The sequence below is a fragment of the Ranitomeya imitator genome, chromosome 5 (genome assembly GCF_032444005.1).
Source record: "Ranitomeya imitator isolate aRanImi1 chromosome 5, aRanImi1.pri, whole genome shotgun sequence".
In the NCBI taxonomy this organism is placed as follows: domain Eukaryota; kingdom Metazoa; phylum Chordata; class Amphibia; order Anura; family Dendrobatidae; genus Ranitomeya; species Ranitomeya imitator.
Window position 1 is genome coordinate 377,166,336 of NC_091286.1, and position 12,810 is coordinate 377,179,145.

General features: G+C 41.3%; 1 protein-coding gene across 4 annotated transcripts in view; it reads left to right on the forward strand.

Moving 5' to 3' along the window:
- The window catches only part of KHDRBS2 (KH RNA binding domain containing, signal transduction associated 2), a 718,314-nt gene that overhangs the window by 379,313 nt on the left and 326,191 nt on the right, over positions 1–12,810 (forward strand). For all 4 annotated transcript variants that reach the window (XR_011312422.1, XM_069726705.1, XM_069726704.1 and 1 more), the window contains one exon: positions 1,125–1,271. Coding sequence is in view for 3 of the 4 variants with exons in the window: in XM_069726705.1 (XP_069582806.1) it covers positions 1,125–1,271 (147 nt within the window). In the remaining variant the exon portion in view is untranslated. The remainder of the gene's footprint in view (positions 1–1,124; positions 1,272–12,810) is intronic.

Here is a 12,810-nt window from a genome sequence, read left to right on the forward strand (position 1 = left end):
TGACCCTTACTCAATATACTCATATATGCATATGATGCCATTGAGTTTAGTTTTGAAACTAAACCAACTTTATTCAGAGATATTGCACTGATTTTCGGTTGGAGACAATTTTGCAAATATTCGGCAAAATGTCTGCCATTTTTGAATATACCCCTGCATTTACAGATTCGTAATCTATAACTTACCAGTACATATATCATACCTATTGATGATCCACACCTATAATTGTTTAACCAACCAACCAGCATATCTACAGCAAAAGTTGATTTAATTTAATCAGTACTGTAGCAACCACAGCCAAAAATCTTACTAAGGCCAAAGAATGATAATTTACTTGAATGAAACATTATTTTTTTGCTCTTGATTTGGGCCATTATGTACTTAAAAAATCAGCAACCATTCTGAAAGAGAAATCTTTGTAATACTTGGAAAATGTGAAAAAGTGCCAATATGTTAGAATACCAATCGTAGACTGTTTTATTTTATTTAGGTTTAATTTAGATGATTTGCCCTTGATTATGTGCCCTCGAGCATCCTAGCTTGACATTTTTTTACATACCATTATAAACCTAAGATTCCATGCAAAGCCCTCATTATACAGCAATATGGCTCCCAAATAATACACAGTATGAGTATGCAAATAAGTCAACTACCTCACATAATACTGTTATATAATTTCAATCATACCCCATTAAATAATGGCACCATATGAATCCAAATAATATTGTATGGTCTTAGTGTCATACTATGCCACCTCCTAAAACCAACCCTGCACAAATGCCGGAGGAATGGATGTTGGCTATCAAATCAAGAATAGAGGCAGACATCGGTTATAGGATTTTAGCTTTTACAAAAAAGATAGAAACCTTGACAAATATATTGTGAAATAATAATTATCATAAAGCTAATATTTATTATTTCCAGAAGTTCATTGGAGATTATTGCTACTGTCCTTTTTATTTGATGAGTACATTTATTTAAGACTATTGGTTTTCATTAAGCGCATGTTACTTTGAGGCTTTCTTCTCACTGCCCACAGCATTCTACTCTAAGCTTGTTTATATGTGTATGCCCTTTTGTTGTAAATCAATGAAAATAAGAGATCTCATTTATTTAAATGCCAGGAAGAAGAATTAAGGAAGAGTGGAGAGGCAAAATATGCACACTTGAGTGATGAACTCCACGTATTAATTGAAGTATTTGCTCCACCGGGAGAAGCCTATTCACGTATGAGTCATGCCCTGGAAGAGATTAAAAAATTTCTTGTTCCGGTAAGTGTCAACTATTTGTCAGGTTAATCATTTTAGAAATTCATATCACTATAACGTATCTGTGGCAGCACAGTAATAAAAGTGCTACATTTTTATTAGATCCAAAATCTCTCTACCACTTTAATATGAAATTGTTAGGAGTCTTCTCAAGAATCTTCCACTCTGTCATATAATATTTTTTACATATAGCAAAACAAACACAAAGCATATGTTTCCATAAAAAGAATATTTCTTTTTTTTATTTCTTATTTCTCTCACCTTTCAATTTCCTTGGCAATGTAAAGAGAGAAATGTTAAAAAAGAAAGGAAGCAAAAGCTTTTTTTATATTAATAGGAATAAATAACCTGTTTAACCCTCCACACTCTCTACCTCTATTTTGATTTTTATCTTCTACATTATATGGACAAACATATTGAAACACCTGTTGATTATCATATTCAGGATTTTATTCAGTCCCATTGTCACTGATGTATAAAATCCAGCTCCTCGCCATAGAGTCTGTCTTACAGACATTTGTGAAAGGTTGGATTGTTCTAATGAACTTACTGAATTTGTGGGTGGCACTCTAATAGAACACCACCATTGTAAAAAGTCAGTTCTTGAAATTCCTTTCCTCTTAAATATTCATTGATCAACTATAAGTGGCATTATTGAGAATTGGAAGTATTAAGGAACCACAGAAACTCATCCACTAAGTGGTAAACTTCTTAAAGTTAGAGAGCAAAACACCAAGGGTAGAGGTGTATATTGCATAAAGTCCCAATGATTTGTTGACTCAATAACTGCAAAGTTCCAAACCTCCACTGGTATTAATGCCAGCTCAACAACTGTGCTTCAGGAGCTTCGTGTGACAGGTTTAATGGCCAAGCAGCTGTATTCAAGCCTTATAGCACCAAGCACAGTGGCAAAGGTTGGATGAAGTGCTTTAAAGCCTTCTACCATTGAGCTACAAAACAGCGGAGACATGTCCTATTCATTGACGAGCTGCACTTCTCTATCAGTCTGATGGATTAGTGTAGGTTTGGCATGCCAAGCAGGGAGGGGTTCTTAAAAGTTCAGGGGCCCATGACCTAAACTATATGTCTTCCCATATTCACCCCACCACTTAAAATCAAATATATATAATTGCCTAAGGGTTTTTCCGTCTGTCTGTCTGTCTGTCTGTCTGTCCTGGAAATCCCGGCTCTCTGATTGGTCGAGGCCGCCAGGCCTCGACCAATCAGAGACCGGCACAGCATCGACGTAGAAATCCCGCGTCTCTGATTGGTCGAGGCCGCCAGGCCTCGACCAATCAGCAACGGGCACAGCGACGATGATGTCATAAAGGACGTAGACATCCCGCGTCTCTGATTGGTCGAGGCCGCCAGGCCTCGACCAATCAGCAACGGGCACAGCGACGATGATGTCATAATGGTTGCCATGGCGACGATGATGTCATAAAGGTTGCCTCGATCAATCAGCGACGGACACAGTCTGCCGCGAATTCTGGAATCATCATTGTCCATATACTACGGGGACATGCATATTCTAGAATACCCGATGCGTTAGAATCGGGCCACAATCTAGTATATGTATATATTCATATTCCACTGTAGCTGCTATACCAAGACTTAATATTATCTACATACTAAAGCATAATATAAAAATACCAATATTACAAAAATGACAATATATAATGGCCATATAATACTGCTACACAATGACCACTACCACTGCCACTACATAGTAAATACATAATATTACTACAGCTCTACAGAACAACACGCAATGTACTAAAGCCAATGCTATTAAAAATGCAAGCATACACGTACCATTACATAATGGCTGAATTGCACCACCAACATTTTACTAGCTAAAACCCCCCATTAATAAATAAAAACAACAATATCACCACCATATAGTGACGATAAAGTGGTTTAAACCAGTCCTACCAATCACATAAGTGATTTTATTACAGTTACCGTATATACATAGTAACATAGTAACATAGTTAATAAGGCCGAAAAAAGACATTTGTCCATCCAGTTCAGCCTATATTCCATCATAATAAATTCCCAGATCTACGTCCTTCTACAGAACCTAATAATTGTATGATACAATATTGTTCTGCTCCAGGAAGACATCCAGACCTCTCTTGAATACCTCGACTGAGTTCGCCATCACCACCTCCTCAGGCAAGCAATTCCAGATTCTCACTGCCCTAACAGTAAAGAATCCTCTTCTATGTTGATGGAAAAACCTTCTCTCCTCCAGAGGCAAAGAATGCCCCCTTGTGCCCGTCACCTTCCTTGGTATAAACAGATCCTCAGCGAGATATTTGTATTGTCCCCTTATATACTTATACATGGTTATTAGATCGCCCCTCAGTCGTCTTTTTTCTAGACTAAATAATCCTAACTTCGCTAATCTATCTGGGTATTGTAGTTCTCCCATCCCCTTTATTAATTTTGTTGCCCTCCTTTGTACTCTCTCTAGTTCCATTATATCCTTCCTGAGCACCGGTGCCCAAAACTGGACACAGTACTCCATGTGCGGTCTAACTAGGGATTTGTACAGAGGCAGTATAATGCTCTCATCGTGTGTATCCAGACCTCTTTTAATGCACCCCATGATCATGTTTGCCTTGGCAGCTGCTGCCTGGCACTGGCTGCTCCAGGTAAGTTTATCATTAACTAGGATCCCCAAGTCCTTCTCCCTGTCAGATTTACCCAGTGGTTTCCCGTTCAGTGTGTAATGGTGATATTGATTCCTTCTTCCCATGTGTATAACCTTACATTTATCATTGTTAAACCTCATCTGCCACCTTTCAGCCCAAGTTTCCACCTTATCCAGATCCATCTGTAGCAGAATACTATCTTCTCTTGTATTAACTGCTTTAAATAGTTTTGTATCATCTGCAAATATCGATATTTTACTGTGTAAACCTTCTACCAGATCATTAATGAATATGTTGAAGAGAACAGGTCCCAATACCGACCCCTACGGTACCCCACTGGTCACAGCGACCCAGTTAGAGACTATACCATTTATAACCACCCTCTGCTTTCTATCACTAAGCCAGTTACTAACCCATTTACACACATTTTCCCCCAGACCAAGCATTCTCATTTTGTGTACCAACCTCTTGTTCGGCACAGTATCAAACGCTTTGGAAAAATCGAGATATACCACGTCCAATGACTCCAATGACTCACCGTGGTCCAGCCTATAGCTTACCTCTTCATAAAAACTGATAAGATTGGTTTGACAGGAGCGATTTCTCATAAACCCATGCTGATATACCCCTAATTTTGCAAAAAAAAACTGGGAAAACTTAATAACTCGAGTATAAGCCTAGGGTGGAAAATGCAGCAGCTACTGGTAAATTTTAAAAATAAAAATAGATACCAATAAAAGTGAAATTGAGTCCATCAGTAGGCTAAGTGTTTTTGAATATCCATATTGAATCAGGAGCCCCATAAAATGCTCCATACAGTTCATGATGGGCCCCATAAGATGCTCCATTGTTATGATCCGGTGACCTTGGAGCCGCATGGAACTTTCTCTGGAGTTGGTGTAAACTGTACTGACCGCAAATCCTGAACTTAACACCGCAACTAGAAGTAGCCGTGGGGTGTGCCTAACAAATCCTAGACACCTCGACACAGCCGGAGGACTAAATACCCCTGTAGATGGAAATAGGAATTCTACCTTGCCTCAGAGCAGAACCCCAAAGGATAGGCAGCCCCCCACAAATATTGACTGTGAGTAGTAGAGGAAAAGACACACGCAGGTAGGAAACAGGATTTAGCAAAAGAGGCCACTCTAGCTAAAATAGGAAAGGACAGGACAGAATACTAAGCGGTCAGTATTAAAATCCTTCCAAAAATATCCACAGCAGAAAATACAAAAAATTCCACCATCTAACTAAAGATGTGGAGCGTATATCTGCAACTCCAGAGAATCCAACAAGACTGAGAAAACACTGACACAGTCTAAGCTGGACAAGAGAAAACAAATGAATAGCACAGAATTATTAAGCACACAGCATGTGTGCCACAGAAACAAAAACCAGACACTTATCTTTGCTGAATTGGCAGCAAGGCAGGAGGAACCAGACAAAGATCCAAAACCTCCCAGAACCATGGACAACTGGCAAGGACTAATGAATCCTGCACACCTAAATACCCCAGTCAGAACTGCAATTAGCAGAAACACCTGACCAGGACTGCAACTCAGGGACAACTGCATTACCACCTACAACCACTGGAGGGAACTCAAAAGCAGAATTCACAACACTCCATACAAAATACGCCCCACATAATGCTCCATATAGTTTATGCTGGGCCCCATAAGATGCTTCATATTAAAATGTGCCCCATATAATTCCGCACAAATGTTGATTATGGCCTCATAAGATGCTCCATACAGACATTTGCCCCATATAATGCTCCACAAATGCTGATTATTGCCTCATAAGATGCTCCATAAAGATATTTGCCCCATATAATGCTGCACATGGCCCCATACAGATATTTGCCCCATATAATGCTGCACATGCCCCCAAAAGATGCTCCATACAGATATTTGCCCCATATAATGCTGCACATGGCCCCATAAGATGCTCCATACAGATATTTGCCCCATATAATGCTGCACAGGATGGGGAAGACGCAGCGGCGGCCGGCGGTGGAACGTGGGACAGGTGACTATCGCGCACTGAGTTATATTCACCTGCTCCTGGCACGGTGTCCCTGGTTCTCCGGCGCCGGCAGCTTCTTCCTGTAGTGAGCGGTCACATGGTACCGCTCATTACAGTAATGAATATGCGGCTCCACCCCTATGAGAGTGGAGTCGGGTCCATATTCATTACTGTAATGAAAGTTACCATGTGACCGCTCACTACAGGAAGAAGCTGCTGGCGCCGGAGAACCAGGGACACCGCGCCAGGAGCAGGTGAGTATTATTACACAGTTGCCACCACAACTCCCCTGCCGACTCCTGGGTATGACTCGAGTATAAGCCGAGAGGGGCAATTTCAGCCTAAAAAAATGGGCTGAAATTCTCAGCTTATACTCGAGTATATACGGTATATAAAGTTTAGTGACTTAAAGGTTATTTTCATCCCAACTGGAGTAATTAACTTTTCTTTTTTCTTTTTTCAATCTGGCCCAGACCAGCATGACAATTTCTTCCAGTCACAATTTTTCTGCAGGTTATATAAGATGTTAATTTTTGCATTGTACACTGTAACAGCACATTTTCAGTACTATTAGTGTTAATTTTTCTCATATTTCCAGCACTATTCACATGTGTTCCCAACCTACACAAGCCTGCTCATACCTTCAATTCTGTTCCTGTGCCTGCAACATTTATGTTATAGTGCCCTAGTGCCAACTTTAAATAATAATAGCCCGAGTGTCCCCTTAAATTAACAGAGCCCCTTAACTAATAATGTCACAAGTGTCATCTAAAAATTAAATATGTTCCAAGTGTCTCTTTAAAAAGTCATAATTCCCCCAAGTTGGAAGAGGGAGCATCAGCTGATGCTTCCTCCCCATCAATTCTTCCTCAGCATCTGACGTCTCAGCGCAATGATGTCATTAAGTGGCATCCTGTACACTCACGCTGAGATGTGCATTGCTTCAGAAGACAAGCTGGCATTGCGGAGACCAGAGCAGCGAGACCAGAGCAGCGGAGGAACGGGGAGGAGAGGTGAGTATTGTGTTTCATTGTTTTTTAGAACACTGTGTGCCGATAAAACTGTATTGAGGACAATGGGGGCATATTTTATACTGTATAGACAATGAGGGGGGTGTTTTATACATGAGGGGAGATGCTTTATACTGTATGGACCATGGAGGGGATATATTATACTGTATGGACCTTGGGGGATGCATTATACTGTATAGCCAATAGGAGGATGCTTTATACATGAGGGGGGAGGCTTTATACATGAGGGTGGATGCTTTATATTGTATGGACCATGGAGGGGGGATGCTTTATACTGTATAGACCATAGGAGGATGTATTATACTGTATGGACCATGGGGGGATGCATTATACTGTATAGACAATGGGGGATGCTTTATACTGTATAGACCATGTGGGTGTGTTATACTGTATGAACCATGGGGGATACATTATTCTGTATAAACAATGGGGGGGTGCTTTATACTGTATGGACCATGGGGGGGTATTGTACTGTATGGACCATGGGGAGATGTATTATACTGTATGGACCATAGGGGGATACTTTTTACTGTATGGACCATGGGGGGTGTATTATACTGTATGGACCATGGGGGGATGCATTATACTGTATAGACAATGGGGGGATGCTTTATACTGTATGGACCATGGGGGGTGTATTATACTGTATGGACCATTGAGGGTGCAGTATACTGTATAGACAATGGGGGGATGCTTTATACTGTATGGACTATGGGTGGGATAAATTATGCTGTATGTACCATGGGGGATGCATTATACGGTATGGACCATGAGGGGATGCATCATACTGTATGGACCATGGGGGGATGCATTGTACTATATGGAACATTGGGTGCTTTATACTATAAGGGACATGGGGTGCATTATGCTATATGGAGGACTATGTGGTCTATTAAAATATTTGGAGGATTACGTGGGAGTCTTTAAACTGTATGCAAACTATTATACAGTGTGAAAGTTTGTGCAGGGTCCATCATACTGTGTGGGGGCAATATACAGTGTGCATAGGTGTGGGGCCATTAAACTACATGGAGGACTGTGTGAGGGTCACAGTTGAGGTCACCATACTTTTCTGGGACAGTTGCGGGGTGGGGTACAGTAGCGTCATCATACTGTGTGTGGAGGGTACTGTGGAGGAATTCACTATGGGGGTATATTAGTGTTTGTGGGGCACTTTTGTTAACATCCTACTTTACAAGTGCAATGAAAGGGAAATTTGGTGCAGGAAATGTGAGAAGTCAGATGTGTCTTTGTAGTAATCTCTGCAGACAAGTCCTGGCTGGAGAATTTGTCATGTTGGTCTGGGTCAGATGGAAAAGATGGGAAAAGTGAACGACTCCAACAGAAGGATCATCAGCTGTAAGTCACCATTTATATATGTTCTGCAGGGCTGGTATCTATCACTGTCACCATATGGCGGTAATATTGATGTTTGTCTTTGCATGGAGATTTTTTTCAGTAACAGCATGGGTGCATGGAGCAGATCAGGAGGAGTGCAATACAGCAGACATCTGCTGCTAACAGCTAGGTCAAATTGCTGATGTTTATATATTTAAATTCCACTGTCAATATCTGATAGAGGCATTTTAATGAAATGATTGCATTACACAATAGGTTTGATATCCACAGATCCTTCCTTCCTTCCCGTGGAACTGACAGGTTGCCTTGTCAGCAAAAGGCCTAAGTTTAGACCCTGGATTGCTGATATCTTGGTATAAATATGAAGCCTTCATGAAGGGATTCATAGGAGCTCAGAAAGAGGTAGAATGCATGGTCAGGATGGAGGCAGCCATTTATGAACAATGTTCAAAATATTGACTTGACCTCCAAATTCCCTTGATCACAACTCATTCATCTGTGGGAAATTCTGAAAAGAAAGAAAGACAAGTCCTAGTCATGTGGGGTCTTTGCTTTTTCTCACTCATTTTTTCCCTCACTCCTCCTGCCTCACTTACTCTTTCATTCATTCTCTCGCTCTTACTCTGCCTTTCTTGCTCCCTGATATCAAAGTAGCAACATTTAAATGTAAATTAGGAAGTTTCAAACCTAGTACAGTGTTTCGTAAAGCAGCTTGCTGACACTTAAAAGAAAAAATTGTCATTACTCAGGATGGCATGGTTCTGCCTCCGTCCTGGTCAGGTCAATGTTAATGCTAGTTCACCTCTCTTTGGTTCTGGGGCAGCTATTTAATGCTGGTTGTTCCTGGGTCTGGTGTTGGTGATACTTCTGTTACTCTCGGCTAGCGTAGCTGATCCAGGTTACTCAGTTAACTATTGTTGTACCTCTGTATGCGTGTGCCTATCTGTGTGTGATCCAGTTTGTTCCTTGACTTGTTTCTGTCTCCTATTTCTGTACTGTCCTGACTTCTCTGATTTCTTACACTCGGCTCTTCTCCTGACTATTCTCCTGTCCTGCCCTTTGAATACCGTGCTCCCTCCTGGCCTCTGACCCCCGTCTCGTTTTTTACTTCTCTCTCGTCTCACCCTTTGGCTCCCACAAACCCAGTCTTGCTTCTGACCCTCTGCTTGCTCCTGACTATATCCCCATTACCACTTCCAGCCGGCTCCCATTCCGTTGTGTGGTGGTTGGCTCCTCCCCATCCTTCCATCTGACATCACACATCCTACTGGGTTTCGGTACAGTACACATGGCACCTTGCGGTGCTCTCACTACTTTCTCTCTGGCCAGTATTCTCTGCTGAAGTGCCCCTTAGGCTTCACCTCTAGTTACACACGCGCTGTGTATCATTACAAAAATATGGTAGCATAAGTCCGCACAGTGCTTACAAGTTCCTTCCCATAGCTGCACCGTGTATGCCCTTCTGGGCATGTGACAATGCCATATGCTTGAATTTCGAGTGCATATGGTTTAACTAACCCATGGTTCTGTTGATACAATGGCTCAGCATTTTACTCTACTCCAATGTAATAAGCTACAGTGATTTGATGAGTGATTTCAAATGATGTCTTAGTCTGAACAGATAGTAAATAATTGGTTAAGCTATCAGTTCCTCATAGGGTGAGAGTAATAACTACAACTACCATGATGATTACTACTACTACTACTATTGCTAGAAATGAGCAAATGTATTTGAGTGAAATTGAATTCTCAAATTAAAGGGAACCTCTCACCCCCAAAATTGAGGGTGAGCTAAGCCCACCGGCATCAGGGGCTTATCTGCAGCATTCTGTAATGTTGTAGATAAGCCCCCGATGTATCCTAAAATATGAGAAAAAGAGGTTAGATTATACTCACCTGGGCAGGGGGTCCGATCCGGTGGGTGTCACGGTCCGATCCGGGGCCTCCCATCATCTTAGGATGATGTCCTCTTCTTGTCTTCACGCTGCGGCTCCAGCGCAGGCGTACTTTGTCTGCCCTGTTGAGGGCAGAGCAAAGTACTGCAGTACTTTGCTCTGGCTTCAACAGGGCAGACCAAGTACGCCTGTGCCGTAGCCGCAGCGTGAAGACCAGAAGAGGACGTAATTTGATGAAGATGGGAGGCGCCGGACCGGACTGCGACACCCATCGGACCGGACCGGGACCGCCCCTGGGTGAGTATAATCTAACCTCTTTTTGTTATCTTTCAGGATACATCGAGGGCTTATCTACAGCATTCCAGAATGCTGTAGATAAGCCCCTTATGGCGGTGGGCTTAGTTCACCCTCGATTTTGGGGGTGACAGGTTCCCTTTAAGCAAAAATTCATATTCTCTAAAATACAGATTTTTTTTTTCTACTTTACTACTTGTGAATTCAGCAGTAAAATGGCTTCTTGCCAACAATAATACTTACCTCAGTACTTACCTGTCTTTCAACCTGCTGCCTGGTCCTCCATTCCTTTTCTTTTCCCACTTCCACATTGCATGCATCTCTTCGGCGTCTAATGTATGTCTACACAGTGCCGTTGTGATGTCATAACGCTATGACATGTCTCACCTCAAATGACATCATGGTGTGCAGAGACATTTTAGGTGTAGAAGTGCCAGAACCCAAGGCCTGGTGTGAAGTAGGAGGAGAGAATGTGTGCAATGGGGGAAAAGAGGTGTAGAGGACTAGCAGGCTGTGGGGACTGCCAGACAGGTGAATGATGAGGTATGATTTTTTTTTATCTCCTGTTTATATTATGATCTGGGTTCTAGAGAGCCAGAAACTTTCAATTTGCAATAAATAACTTTTTGGCAAATAAAATTTATCTGTAAAATCCACGTGATTTGCCAAATTCAAATCTCGATAGATCTCCTCATTTCTAACAACTGCTACTACTTATGAATGTCTAACATTGAATCTCTTCTTCTCCATGATATCTTTTTCTGCTCTTTTTAAAATAATAATTTTACATAAAGAAATCAGAAGTTCTGCTCACTTAGGTTTATTATGTGTTCCTTTTACAGCTTTAAGCAGTGATTACAAATACAAGATTCATTTTGTTGATGTCATTGCACATAGTATTTTTGTACTGTGATTGCACCATTTGCTTTTAGTATTCTGAACAAATTTCTTTGTAACATGAAACTAAGTGAGGAACATTATTCACTTCTCTGTTGGAATGACTCCAAAAATGGCTTGCTGAAAAATAATCTTCCTTGCCCTTCAGTCTTTTATTCAGGGCAGTAAGATCACCCATGTCCTGACATTTTACAGTGAGTAATTGTTGCTTGTAGAATTTATTGTTTCTACCCTCTATTATTTTGGTCAACTGCTAGCAGGGGTACATTCAGAAATAGCTTTATGCATGATTTACGTGTAGTTCACATTTTAACTCTGGAGACTGGGGTTAAAAGTTAAATTTTAGTGGATGACTCTAGAGAAAACACACTGCAACATATAATAAAAAGGGACGTATCAGAGAAGCGTGACCAACACAATCTGTAGTACAGGGAATAAAGCATACAGCTGTATAAAATCAATGTTATTAAGCCCCCAACTGTTTTCGAACCTGTTATATACATCAATAATAATAATAATAATAATCTTTATTTTTATATAGCGCTAACATATTCCGCAGCGCTTTACAGTTTGCACACATTATCATCACTGTCCCCGATTGGGCTCACAATCTAGAATTCCTATCAGTATGTCTTTGGAATAACAATAACTAAGAGGTTAATTCTTCCAAACCAATCTTCTTGTTCCTAGGTAGCTTGTTAGATTAGATGTTGAAAGTACATATTTCTAGATTCTTCCCTTCATATATTGCAGGAAGCATTGTTATCAATTCTAATATTTTGGGGATTGAAATATTTAATGTGCTTATGTGATTAGATACAGATGCAAGTTTTTAAAACATAATGTGGCCATTAGATAGACATTAGATCAAAGTCACTAAATTAGACAATTCACCAAGTCAGATGGCATACAACACCGAGTACAGCAGTAATTAAGTACAGTGATAGACAGACCACTATTTTCTGTGATGCAATTGCAAGGCAGTTGCATGCAACCTCACCCAGGGGGCGCAGGTAAGGGGGACAAGGTAGCACTCACCGTGTGGCAGTGCAATGCGCGGAGCGCCACTAGAAGGCGGCAGAGTAGTCAGACAGGCCGGATCGCAACAAACAGGAGACGAGGTACCAGAAGTAACAGCAGAGCACGCAGTCAGAGACAGGCCAGATGTCAGAGCCAAATGGGAACGCGGTATCCAAAACATGAGATGTAAGACGAAGTCGGGGTACAAGCCAGACAGTCAAAAGCTGGTCGGGGAACATGGTGCAGAGATGGAAAACAAGAGGCAGGGTCAGAGATCAGGCAGTCATACACTGTAGTCAACGGGTCTAATACAAATAAGGGAAGTCAGAGGAAGAAGGAACACCAGGGTATACGGGTCAGA